The sequence below is a fragment of the Rhea americana genome, unplaced genomic scaffold (genome assembly GCF_003343005.1).
Source record: "Rhea americana isolate MKP2758 unplaced genomic scaffold, rheAme1 scaffold_82, whole genome shotgun sequence".
NCBI lineage: Eukaryota > Metazoa > Chordata > Aves > Rheiformes > Rheidae > Rhea > Rhea americana.
In genome coordinates this window covers 2,479,795-2,493,865 of record NW_028187001.1, presented here as the reverse complement: position 1 = coordinate 2,493,865, position 14,071 = coordinate 2,479,795, and the positions used below count along the sequence as shown (strand labels likewise).

General features: G+C 37.9%; 1 protein-coding gene across 5 annotated transcripts in view; it reads left to right on the top strand.

The window, feature by feature from the left end:
- Positions 1–14,071, top strand: part of SCML2 (Scm polycomb group protein like 2) — a 75,434-nt gene that overhangs the window by 43,030 nt on the left and 18,333 nt on the right. For 4 of the 5 annotated variants that reach the window (XM_085323091.1, XM_085323088.1, XM_085323089.1 and 1 more), the window contains exon 8: positions 8,189–8,439. The exons of the other annotated variant lie outside the window; for it this stretch is intronic. In XM_085323091.1, coding sequence (XP_085179217.1) covers positions 8,189–8,439 — 251 coding nt within the window. The remainder of the gene's footprint in view (positions 1–8,188; positions 8,440–14,071) is intronic. 5 annotated transcript variants of the gene reach the window in all.

Below are 14,071 nucleotides of genomic sequence, written 5' to 3'. Positions count from 1 at the left end.
TGGAGCCTTTTGCAAATGCTGGCATCACATTAACCGCCTTCTAGTCTTTGGATCTGAGGCAATTTTAAGGAAGAATTTGCACAGCACAGTCAGTAGGTTGGTCATTTTATCCTTGGGTTTCCTTAAAATTCTTAAGTATTGTCTGTCCTGCCAGCTCTTTACTGTTTTGTCTCCCTTCCCTAACCTCTTCTACTGGCACTTCATGTCAGAGAACTTGTCTCAGATCACTGTGAAGAGAGGTTCTGGTATGGGAACTTAGGCAAGCTCCTTTGGAGTGAATATGAATGCAAAAAGCACGTAATTTTGTTGCTTTAGCATCATCTTCTATGTGTGCTCATTCTGAAATCTGATCGTCTGTTGGCTCTGTATAATTTCTGCTTTCGGTATGCTTTAAAAAGACTTTATTAGTTTTYCTATCTCTTGGACATTTTTCTATTAACTCTTTTTGCTGGATCAAACATATTGTGCTTTTCTGCTTAACTGCTGTAGTTGATGATTTTTATTTTACTCACTTGGATAGTAGAAATCTGTTACCTATGGCTAAGAACATTCTTATATTGCTCTGTAACTAACTGTATCTGAAGGTTATGACTGAACTAGAAAGCAGTTAACTGGAGATTGTCTGAACAATTTCTGTTGACTATTTCTGTATAAACTSATTTTAATATTTAGTCATTACATGTAAATGGCAGTTATTTAGGCAGTTCACCTCTTTATTTTTATAATTTAAGCCAAACCTGTTCGTAAAGGAGTGAAGAAAAGAACAGTTGGGAACAACCTGGGAAATGATAAGCAGGTTCAACTGCAAAGATTACTTTAATTATAAAGTAGTGTTTATCATTTAGATGTGAACAGGGGCTGGAGAGGGATCAGTTTCTATATATCTCTGATCCCTGTGTCCTTCTAAAATTGGATCTTGGATAGGTCAAGGTGTGATCATGGGCACAGGAGGTCGTGCAGAAGGAATTGCTCTCCGAGTTGCCCAGGAGAGAATTTTGATGACCAAAGGAAGATGATGAAGTAACCTAAATAAAAACAGTGAAACATTGTAGCTTTTATCCTCTGCCCCCTCCCCCTTCCCTTCTGCCTTTTACCTCACCATACCGTGTGTCACCTCACTGCTTTTCTCCCAATTCAGTGCATTTATTGTCAGTGAGAGCAATCTTCTTTCATTGCGCTAATCAGCCTSTGATGTTAAAGGTCTCCTTCAAAAGCTATCTGCAGCAATGAGAATAGTACGGGCACAAGCAGAGATTAAGAAGTGTCTTGTTTGTCCGTTTTTTAGTTTTATTTCATTTTCTGCTGTGATCTCAATAATTTGTGCAGATTTTTCCAAGCTAGCTACCAGAAGCATACTTCTGTAAGTGATAATGGAATGATGTCAAAATAACTGTGCTATATTTTCAGCTGAGTACTATCCAAATTTGCAACATCATTATAAACTTCAATACTACTCTACAGTGTTTGCAGATAAAACAAAGGAGTGTTGAAACCACTTGAGAAAGAGCTACTACAGATCTGTGAAAATCCTCTGCATTGTTTACTTTTAAAATAACAAAAACGAGTCAGATAAGCACAGTAATACTTAAATTTCATTAAAGAAAGAAACAAATGTTGAAATGATACAATTTCCTACTGTTGGAAGTTTCGTTTTCCTCTCAGCACATCCAGCTTCCTTTCAWGAATAGGTCACAGTAGTTAAATCAGGCACATACAGTAAGCAGATTTATGCTGTCTTCAGAATTGTACATGAAAAACTCTTCAGTGCTTCAGGCTAAWATCTGATTTGCCACATTCTCTCACATGTTAAGCTTTTTTTATTTGCTCTTAATGTTTCTTGGCATCTTGCAGCAAGGTCCGGATAGTGCTGCCACAGGGCAATAATCACTTAGGAAAAGGTATGATTTTGCCTTTTCCCAAAGCTGCAACCTCAGTGTCTGGTCTCCTGACCACCTTACTATATTTATTACAAAGTCGTTGTGATTTTCTTTTAAAATGCAAGTGTTCCAAGTGCGTGTGTTTTTGGCTGTTACATAGAAAACTTTTTCATTTGCTGCTCTTCAGGTCCTATGGTTGCTGGTGTCATCACTGGTTCTGTTCTGTCAACACTAGTTCCAACTAGTGGAGGGGACTGAATGGATTGTGTGCAAGTGGGTGTTAGTACATATAAACAATGTCAGGAATACCAATGCTGCCACTGAAATCCTGCGACAAAACAAACTGTGGCTTTGTACTAACTGTGAGCATTTTTTTTCCCTGAAGCTTGTTGCATTTTACTGACTCATTTTGGACCTACTCTTCATCTTGGTGATGCTGTTGGGGGAAATGAGTGTGGCATCTGTTCCCAGAGTTTTCTGCAGGCCTTGTTTTTGTTCTGGATARTCATTTCAGGTTTCACTTGGAAAAAAAATCAAAGTGTTCTGTATTCAGTACAATCTTCAGGACAGTTTCTGTTTTGATGCTCAGTGAAGGAAATGACACGACGTACAAAGGCTGCTGAGAGAGAACTACCAGATCTGTTTGTGATGAGAGATTCACTTAGTACATTTTCCATTGTGGTAGATTAGATTGTTACATGTGCGCTGTTTTGAATAGCTTTCAAAAGGAGGGACTTCTAGGCACACTTTGAACATTCATATAATGTGAAAAAATAGGCGTATTACATGATGAATCTGAGGGAGCAAGAATTAGATGAATAATCTGGCAGGGAAAAAACAGGATTCTAAAATCCTTACCCAAGGCTGTAGAGTTAAGCTTTGCCATGCTTAAGGACGGATTCATCACCAGCACACCCAAACAGTCTTTAGGTAACTCAGATTTGTGCTGCTGAGGAAAGTTCATTCAGTGCTTTTTTCCTCTTCCTCCTTCTGAGCTTAGAGACTATCAACAAAATACAGTTCAGTTTCTTGCTAGCATGGTTACAATGATGATGCTTTGTTGAAGAGTGAGACCTGGAAGCTGACTTTCACAGCTTTTTTTCTGGAGATGAACTGTAGGAACTTTGCTAGGAATTTTGTTTTGTTTGAATCCCTTCACCTAGCTGGGCTGTTTGTATTTTTTTTGTTTGCTTGTTTGCTTGTTTTTGGAAGTGTTGTATGTTAGTTTAATTAATAGTGGGTTTTGATGGAGCTTAACTAGCACAGGCACTCAAAAAGATCATAGATCTTTTCTGTAGGTGCTAGTTTGACTGTTTCTTGAAAATAGGGGAGATCAATGCTATGATTGAGCATGCTGTGAGTTAGCAAGTGCTATGATGAAGTTTGGGCACATCTCTGGGAAAGAAATGCTTTCCTCCAGTTCCTTGTTTTGTTTACTTAGCCCTCCCTTTCGCCTTCGGGACTTTAAAATGAAGGCTAGAATTTTTTGCAAAAGATGCCAAGAGACTATTTTATGCTGCGAGCAGGGACTGAAATCTAGACAGAAGGAAATTGTAAGCCATGCCGTCCATACCTTGCTAAGGTAAATGTCGAAGTTTTCAAGTGCAGTGTTGCTTTTTAGATAGCAAAAGGATGAATTATAATTGATTTTTATATTAYAGTGTCATCCTAATACCTCACAGATCTTTTAACCAGAAGTAATCCAAACATAGATTGAAAGACCTAGAATGTATTACAGATGCTTCTTGTGCTTTTGTATGGCTCTATTCCTAAATTCCTTGTTTGATTGAGACCCAAAGACATACTTTCTTTAATAATCCTTGGCAGTAAGCTTTTTTTTGAAAAATTGCTAATCTTTTCAACCTCCTCTCCCAGCTTGTCAAAACTATCATGATAGTAACTTACTATATTCAAGAAGGTTAATTTTATAGTTAAAATCCAAGGCTAGAATTCAGGAAGTATGTTGCCATTAGTTCTGCTGTGGAATTCTGGATTTAGGGTAAGCTGTTAAATCTCTTTGCCTCCACTTTTTTTTTAATCTATAGATGAGAGAAGGGCTGGGTCAAGAAGAGCATTTGACTTCACTCTCAGTGGGGGCATAGGAACAATACTGCAGTGCCAACAGAATCATTTCTGTTTTGAAAGCAGTACTGGTTTAAGCACTGAATTATTGTTTTTATTGTCCTAACTGTCACCTTAACCTCAGGTAGCAATGCTGTGTTCACAGAATGTGTAGAGATGTGGGCCCCTTTGCTTCATATCATTTCAGTTTGGCTTTTTTGAAGTCTTTTCTTGCAGTTGCCACTCTGACTTTTACCAAATGATAGATTTCTAAAATGTAAGTATTACAAGTCTGAAGCTTTTGTTCCTCATTCTGGATAAAAAGGTAAAGTGAAAGCATTGCTATGGATTGTTTAAGAGAATTTTAGTAATTACAATTGAATGAGAGTTCAGGCTTCCGAGCTGTCATTTGTTCCATCCCCTTCCTAAGTGCTGGAGATTTTCAGTGGCTTCAGATTTCATACTTGTCTTAGATATCTGACCTAGTCTACCAAGAAATCTTGAGGATAATATTATGGGGTCARATTTTGTAGTTGTGAATGTATCTGGTCAGTTTTCTGTTTCTGCAAGCAGAATTTGGTTCTCATCTAAAGTCTAATATTTCATATCCTTTGCTTGCAAATAAGCTCAGTTGACAAGTGGGCCCACTTGTGCAAATAAGGGCTGAATTATGGTAATGCATTTTTGGGCTATGGGTCCCAAGATATTTGGATTTTTGTTTTCTGCTATGTACGTTGAATACAAAGATTGCAAGTGCTGGATTCTCACAGGAGAGATTTTGGAAAAAAATGAGAATGTTTTGGGTGAGCAGTAGCTAGAATTCTGAAAGATACCTGTGTATTTCATGAAGTTAGTCTCCTATACCTTTCACTAACGTGACAGTGTAACTAGAACTCTGTAAACTTTGAAAACTGTTCATTTGCTAACATTTATATGGTAAAGTGTGTTTATGTAGCATGATCTCTGGTCTTCAGTTATTGTGGAGGCTTTTACGTTTTTTGGATATGAATAAAAGACATGGGTAAGAATGCTGTGCAATGCATCAGTCTCCTGAAACTTGAGTGGTATATATATTTTTTTAGAAGAGCAGCATGAAACAAATGCTTTATTTCGTTTGTGCAAATGAGAAGACCATTGTGATGCAAAGCAGTATCCTGAAAAGGCAAATGTGCTTTTTCTGTTGTAAATATCCCAACTAAATACTGCAGTAATTGCAAGCAGAGCTTGGCATATTTTCTCTCTATTCTTTTCATCGATATATTTTAACAAGTTCTCATGAGACTATTAAAATGTCTTAGTTTTTGGAACATGTGGTCTAGTGGGGATAACTTTGTCTACAGATGCAGTGGGTTGGCAGCTAGCTTTTGCATGTCTTTTCATTTCCCTCCAGATTCTGTGACCCAGCATAAYCTTTGGTCTCCCTCTGAAGGCCGGGGTGAAGGAAGTATGAGCAGGTGACTGATGATCACTGTCAATACAGCCTGCAGACAATATGGGAATTACTTTAGCAGTCTCCCGCTCCCTCCTGCTTCCCCCTGCTCCTCTCYTAAATCAACAAATGCAAATAGCCGGCTCCTCATTTGCTCTTGTCTCAGGGAGGCTGCCCAGGCAGCATGGGCTTTGTTGTAGTCCTGCTTACTCAAAAAAGCAGTTCCAGCCCTACTCAGATGAAAAAATATCAAATGGGACATGTCTGTCCCCCTCCCCCTTAATGGTTAATGCTGCTAATATTTGGTCCTCTGGCGCATACAGGTAGGAAGATACTGTGATAAAAATACTTGTATTCGTATTTCAAGGTGGCGACGTGAAGTGGTAGGAACTGTTTGCATTGTTAGTCTTTGTCTGGCAAATATCCTTCTGGAAAGGAGTAGGGATGCCCAGTATATAGAAACTCATACCTATGTTCCAAGAACCTGTTGCCATTAAAACTTGTTTGCTGTTGACCTTGCAATTAGCTGTGTATTTAACATTAGTAATGTATTTACTATGCAAGAATCAGAATGTATTTGCTGGATTTCAGCATAGACCAAGGCACAAAGAATTTGTAACTCAATGTTACTGTACAAGTTCATGATTATTTTATAAAATATGTAGTTGGGTGGTGCAAATAAATAAAAAGTACGGTATTTTACATTGGTATAGGGATAATATAAGACATAATGCTAGTATTGTAGTACAGTAGACATTTGATGTTGTTCTGCTTTCCAGACATACATCTTAACTGAGTTGTCATTCAAAGATTCAGAGACAGAAGAGTAATGCTGTGCCAGCATTTAGTTAAAATTATGTTCAGCTTATTTTAAGCTGTCATAGGTGAAAATAGGTTTTGGTATACGTGGATAAAAGTGGTCACTTTCGTCATCCAGAAGGTGGTCTTTCTCAGATACTTAGGGATATAATGTTTGTATTTGATGTATTAGGATTGCAGCCAGCCATAATGAAGGGATTTCTTCTAAAGACTGTTTAGGGATATTAGATATGTAACTGAATCAGACAAATTACAATATATATAAATGGTCTTAGAGCTTTAAAAATGTTTGTCAGTAGGACTTGTATTTTGTGTTTTATAAGAAGCTTGTTTACAATGTGTAGTTCATCTTACCAGGACATTTTATATTGCAAGTACTTTTATTCTGATTTTTTCCCTAAGAGTTATGAAGTAACAGTTTTAAAGCTAACTGGTGGGGTGTTAAGGTGAATATCATGCATATAGCCAGGCATTAAAGCTGTTATTCAATCTTTAAAGTACATTCTTTTCTCTAGATTTCCTTTCAAATGTATCTTTGGGTTTTATTTCATGTTTTATTTGCTTACCAGAAAGTCTCAGAATACTAACATTTTAGAAGAAGACATATTCCAAATTCACAAAAAAATCCAATAAATTAACTGTTTAGAAGCTCCTTATGCTCCAGTTATAGTCTGCAGAAGTGCTTTGGATCAGGCTCTGGTGACTGACAGTCAAAGCCTACTTGAGTCTTAATTTGCAATATTTTTAAGTTATGTCGTGTTAAGTTCATAGTATTTAAGTTCAGGATGAGTCACTGAGTTTTTCTCTGCATCAATGAACTGCAAAAGGTCGTTGTCCAGACAGTATCATTTTAAGCATCTAGTTTTAATGTAAAGATTTCCAATATGTTACAGGTTCTCCCTCCTTTCTCTCACACCTCCCAACAATAAGATTGTTTTCACAAAAATTTCCATTTTGACCCTTTGCTTACCTTTTCCTTAGTAGATTCTATATCTGTCTGTCTGTCAGACATCAGGCCAAAGAAATAGAAATATACTTGTCTCTGGATCTTAGTCATTGCTTTTTGTTGGGCACAGGTACTAGTCCAATATGGTGCAGAGCATCTTTTTGTGGAGAACATACACATAGCTTCTGTCTGACATACTCCTGTTGTTTTAATTAGTCTGTTATTAAGGGAGTTGTTAAAATAAAATGGTTACTTTGGAGAAGAATGAGATAGGTGAAAATGTTAACTAGGAAATTTTATTCAGTGAAATCTGATTACAGCTTGCAGGTTCACATCAGATTATAATGTAGTCACATCCTATACATGTTGGATCAATTTTGTATTGGGATGCGAGATTCAATAGGGAACCACTTCAGTGTAAGAATGAATAAAAAGGATATTTTGCATTTTATTTCTGGAAGTCCTTCCTACAAATAAAATTTTAAGTCTGAATGGCTCCAGGTAGAAAATATCAGGGAATAGTCATGTGAACTTCAGTTTTCAATCTGGCATCTCAGATACTATTTAAGTATGCCTTACCTGTCATCAGTTTCTCCCCTTCTATTGGATGATTTTCTTCATTGCCCCAATTTTTGTGTACCTCCCTAAAAATAGTTGACCTATCTTGTATTTGTAGAAACTACTCTTATAGTAGGATGGCTATTGTGGGCTATATAATTTGTAAAGTATTTTGAAGGCTGCCTAGATGAATGACAGCTTATAAATATCTTARTAGTAGTAACAATGAAAATTATGGGAAGCTTTTATAAGGTGAGTGGATTAATTCTTTTTAATTTTTRTTTTAATATTTTTCTCTTAAGGAAGTCCCTCTAAAATAATAAACGTAAAGAGTTCACTTCTTGGATGCCAGACACTTAAATTCAAAATATMAAAATATATTTATTTTACAATGTAAATTATGTGCTACACCTTTTTTAAGCCTTTGTTAGAAAAGTTACATTCCATCATTCATTTTGAGGTTTTTCCCCCTTCCCTTTTGTTTTTTTTTTTCCTCAGTTTCCATTACAAAGTGCAGTGCAAAAATCCAATCCTCCCCTTCCAAAGTGACCCGACGTTCAATGCAGTCTCCACAGAAATCTGCTCCAGTACCGACGCAACGGGGCAGGAAACCAGGTCGGGGCAAACCCCCTGGACAGTCTGCAGTTCCCAAGAAGGGCAGGTCTCCTAAAAACATTCCCCAGACAAAAAGCACCTCTCATACTGAAAATCTTAAAACAAGGAAAAAAAGTTTAAAACCTGGAAAAAAGGTTAGTCTTTATCTACTACTTTACTTTATATTGCAAAATTTTGTAGAGTTTTTTTTATTATTATTATTTCTATCTTTTCTTCAGTCTTAAGGGCTTTTTTGTACTCGGAAATTTATTACAAGAAAAGCTCTGGATTAGCTGTTCTGGAATGTGTATTTCAGTATAAACTTCTGTGGATAACTTATTCCAGAACAAGATTACAAATATAGATTAATGTACAAGCAAGTTGTTGGGATGGAAAAAAGACTATTTTGGAATAGCCATTTCCAGTAAAATTTGAAGAGTAAGGAAACCTTTGGTCTATTTAGTCTGGATTATTTTRTTACTGAACCAAATATGTAGTTCTCTTAATGTTGTTCTGTTCCTTACTTAGAAGCAGTGAGGGTCTTGGGGCAAAACTTAGACATCTTAAGCATACAGCTAGATTTGCAAAATCAATCTCTTTGATACTCCCTAATCCTGGAGATACTGGTGTGCAACAGGAAGCTTYTCCAGAAGGAAGTAATGTCCCTGGGTGCCCAGAGCGCTACCCTGTGCACTCTAATCTGAAAGAGTTGGTTCCTTTCTCCCTTCAAAGCACAGCCCGAGAACAAGATGCTTCTCTCAGGCTGCAGATCCTCTGCTATTTCATAGAATCATAGAATTAGTATGATTGGAAGGGACCTCTGGAGATCATCCAGTCTAACTCTCAAACGAGTGGCCCATACGGGGATCGAACCCRTGACCTTGGCATTATTAACACCATGCTGTAACCAACCAAGCTAAACCTAACCCTCAATTCCARTGGCTACCAGCTGAACATGCTCTTCCCTGATCCCCTCGTCACCAGTGCTGTCAGGGAAACGATACCATGGTGAGCTGGTGCAGGGAGCTGAACTGGTAGAAAACAGACCCAGCATCCCTCACCCTTACTCCCCTCTTGGTCCACTCCTTCCCTCTTCTTGCCTGCCCCTCCCTCCTCCCTGCCAAAAAAAAAAAAAAAAAAAAAAAAAAAAAAAAAAGAAAAATTTAAGAGGCACAAGTGCTACTACAAAGTGGGGTAGGATCCCAGCAGGGCAGATTTAGGCAAGTTTTAAATGGCTATGGAAGTACAAACTTTTCTAAGGCATGTTCAGCCATGGCAACTCCAGCGGTGCTTCAAGGGGGCAGGCCACCTAAAATAACAATATGCAGTATGTTTTCCTCAGACAGCTTATACCATGGCCTTGTGCTGCTCCCTMCTCTGTGCTAACACATATATGGGGGAGAGGATTGCTTGCTGGTCCCTTTCCCCCCAGTTTGGTTCACTGTGTGGCTATGGGAATATTTGTAGTGATGCATCGGAGAGGATGGACTAATAACATGAGTGGGACTTCTCCCTTCGGTGGCAGTGATGATCAGTTTAAAATGCTAATGAAGTAACATTAATAGAGCATGCCTAAAGGGCTCTAGCACAAAAGTGGAGGCAGTCATTTCTTTGAAGTGGTGGCCACAGGATAAGAAATGGTTCTGGGGGCTGGAAATAGAATCCCAAATGCCTCATCTACTGCTGTCTGCTGCTTCCACTTGGGCTCCCAAGTTAGTAGGCTCCTGAATGCAGGTAGACTTGCTRCTAGCTTTTGCTAGTAGCTCACTAGCCTTACTCATTGGCTTTTTCTCTTGTTTGGTATTTGAAACTGCACAGGGACACAGATTCAAGAAGTGGAAAGTGCTCCCACAAAGACGCAGCTGACAGATAGATGTTCTCTATTTGTGTGAGAGGATTTGAAGGAGGTCATTGAACACAGGACTTTCTTATCTTGAGGAAGTAGTCAGGAAGGGCAGGATATGTTTTGTTTAAGAGTTTTGTGTTCTATCTTTTGTGAAAAAGAAATTGAGAAACTACATGTGTCCTTTGAAAGAACAGTGGGAGAGATTTTTGGGGGCTCTAAACTCCTGTGACTGCAAATGTGTGCTTGCAGCACTGAATTTGGCATCTGATCATACTCTGCAAAATAGTCTGTCCTGCTAATCCCTGGGAATGGGGATTACTGCTGACACTGCCCAGGCTGAAGCAGTGAATCTGGTACAATGAAGCACGCTTCTGATTTCTCCTCTGGATCCAGGCAACTAGGAGTTAGGTTTTGTAGTACCTAAGTTTGAGGTGCCTATCTAACTTTGAATATTGCTATAAATGAGTTCCTTTAAAGAATCCATGGAAGGTTTTTAACTACTGCTTTGGTAAGATTGGCAACATGCTATACATGTGATTTAATAATCATTATGATAACTGTCAAGTACAACCTGTGTTTACTTTATAAATTTACTCACCAGCGTGAGTTTGTTACTGCATCTTGATGTATTGTTTGAGCAAAGTTTATGTTTGTATAAGATGATGATTTCTGTTAATGTCTTACTTTACTAAAATCTTTATCAACAAGATACATTTAAAAGATAATGCATATGTGCATGTAAGAGCGAGGAGGAAATTGTTTTATGGGAGTTTTGCACATACACAGTATATTTGGCATGGAGTACCATACAGCCTGTATACTCAAGTGATGCGTGCGTAGAGGTTGGAATGTGATTTTTCTTCTTTTTAAGCCAGGTCGAAAAGATTTTTTTTTCAGACTAAGCAATTGTGCTCCAAGTGTCATCTAACTATGTGCTGGTCTCCGTGTATTTAGGGAGATTGGTCTATGCCTGATACACTGTAGATTTGTTTGACTTTTTAAATTTTACATTGAAGAAGCAGTCTGGAACTCTTTGCCTTTTTAAGTTAGTTGCTCTACGATGTTTATCATTATGCAGGTATTAATTTTTATTATACAGTTAGGAATGTTAAGCTTTTGTGTCATTTTCTCCTTTATCTACATTTTTTCTAAGCTTCTCCATAAGAGTGACATTCATGTCAGGTTTTATTTTCCATTATTCTTTCCCAGTTTGGACTATATGGTATTACTCTGTCATAATGAAAAAGAAATCTTTACATCTCTTTCATTACTTTTAAAAGTGCACTTTTATATGTACAAAGAATTCCTTCCAGGCCAACTGGTAACACAGGTTTTCTTGAATAAGAACCTTAGTTTAAGTATGGGTCATATCCCTAAATTTGACCCTACAAATACTTCAAAATTTTGTATCTATGTAAGGCTTGTGTTGAAGCTAGTCATATAATGCCAGACTCTGTGCAGGGACTTCTGCAGGCAAACTGTGCTTACATGCTCTCCAAGCTGGCAGAGTGCCAGCTAGCAAAACTCTGTGCCCAGGCAAATGTGCTGCATTTCCCGCTGGGAACATGGCCTGTCTCATGAAACTACATGGCTTTTGGATCACAGTTTGCTGCTCTGCAGTTTTGGGTGCAAAATGAGAATCTCAGTTGAGCAAGCATAATGTGCTATATTTTCAAAACACATGCTTTATTCTCATTCTGAAGAAGCGGGTAGGAAATGACTGGCTAGTCTGATCACATTTGTGTGTTTGTTGTGGAAGATAGATAGTTCCTCTGTCGTATAGTTTAGTATTTGTATTTCATTTTCATGCCTCCATTCCATGCCTCTCAGTCCCTCCCCTCTCCCCACCATTTGACCACCCATGTTTTGCAGCATAGTGAAAGACAAATGGTCCCCAGAAGAGTAAGTCCCCTCTACAGAGAGGTCTTCTGGAATGTCAGACTTAAGATCAAAAGCTCAAGCTTCTTAACTGTATTTTTATTCTCTGCATTAAGGATGACAAGAGACCTTTCTGTTACCCAAAGTTAAGATGCATGGGCAATTTCTGACAAGTAATACATCACTTCTTGGTTCAGTATCTGACCAAAGCCACCTCTGCTCATTCACCATGCAGTGCCAGACCGTGCCAGTGCATCTCTTAGTTTATGGTGATTCTGGTTAGTGCCATACTGTCAGATAGTTTCTCCAGCCAAACTGCTCCTTTTCGATCCATGGGCACAGAAATGTTCTAGACGCATCTTGGATTTCAGTAAAAGAGTTAGTTTGTCCTTCATAGGCATTGTGTAGAGGTTAAGCACTAACTGTACTTTGATTGCTAACTGAATGATTTTTTTAATATATTAGGTAGTAAATATACTATTTATAAAACTTTAAAGGATTAATACTGCTGAATGGAAGAGGAGTCCATAGTGAATGAAGACACTTGCATTCTCTTCATTTGTGATGTAAATAGAAGTTTCAACCCCTCTCTGTAAAGATAAATGACTACTTAGTTCTACTTAGCTAAGCTGAAATAGAAAAACAATACCATCCAGCATTTCTACAGTCACGCTCTCTGCTACTCATGCTACCAACAGTTTTATCTCTTTCCTTGAAATTGAATGGAAGCTGGCATAAAAGTAGTTTTATCTGATGTAAAAGTTGTCTTTCTTAACAAAGAAACTTTTTAATTTTTTCCCCCAAAATTGATCTGTATTATTTCACATGTTAAGAGATCTTTTCCTTCTCACAATTATGTGGACCCATTCCCTGTTACTGTATTATCATCTAAAGAGCAGTTGAGATTGGAAGAGGCCTTTAGAAATCATCTAGTCCAACCCCCCTGCTCAAGCAGGGTTGCCTAGAGCAGGTTGCCCAGGACTGTGTACAGACAGTTTTTGAGTATCTCCAAGGATAAAGTCTCCACAGCCTCTGTCTGGCAACAGCAGCTGTTGTTTATAGAGCAAAGCGATATTGGGAGCTGTACTCATGTACTCATAGTACAGTTTTCAAGAAACATTAAAGGAATTGGTTTCTCAAATACCATTGTCTTCCTTGAAACTCCAGCTTGACTGAATTTTCTCTTGACTATAGGTCAATGTTAGAAATAAATCCTTACCACATGAGCAGATAGGCCTCTCCAACTTTAGCAATGTAAAGACCTTGGGTAATCTCTGATATCTGTAATTTTTTGGGTAGGTAAATTTCTTTTATTTCTGTGTATTTTTATATCATTCCTAAGCATGTTAGAAATGCCTTACTTGTACATGACTCTTTTCTAAACCTCAGTCTAAAACAAATTGCAACAAAGAATTTTCATTACCTCAGGTGGAAGGTAGAGCACACTGACCAATTTACAATTCTTTATGCTACAAATTCTGATAGYCTGTCATATGAGAGGCTGCAAATGAGTTTGGTACGAGAAAGAAAAAGTTTTGACAGCCTTTGTGACAAGATTATAACTCTACTGATTTATGATGTCTTGCTTAAAGTACCAATTACAGAAAATAAATGATTATTTGTGAATTTCAGTCCCCTTTAAACAAGCTGAGGGAAAATCTGGAAGTGCTGTTGACACCTAAATTTGAATCAGGCTTTCTATGAGAACAGCTACTCTGCCCAACTAATTTATTGGAGTTGTGGTAAGCCTAGATGATTGGAAGAGCATGGGTAGGAAAGTGATCAAAAACTACTTCTGTAATTCCAGGGCTTAGAAGGGTCATTAATTGACAATATAAAGCTTTTCTCCTTCTTCTTTCCCCTCCCCACCCTGTCCCTGCTCCTTTTCAAATAGAGGTGGGTTCCATTTAAGTCAGTTATCTCCCAAGTAGTACAGCTACTTAAGTAGCTGTAAATGGGCACTAACAGTTTCTGATATTCCTTTCCTAGACTTTGTCCTTTGCAGTGTGTATTACTTTTGTAGTACGTAACCACACATCTTCAGTAGTAGTATAACTGATAGT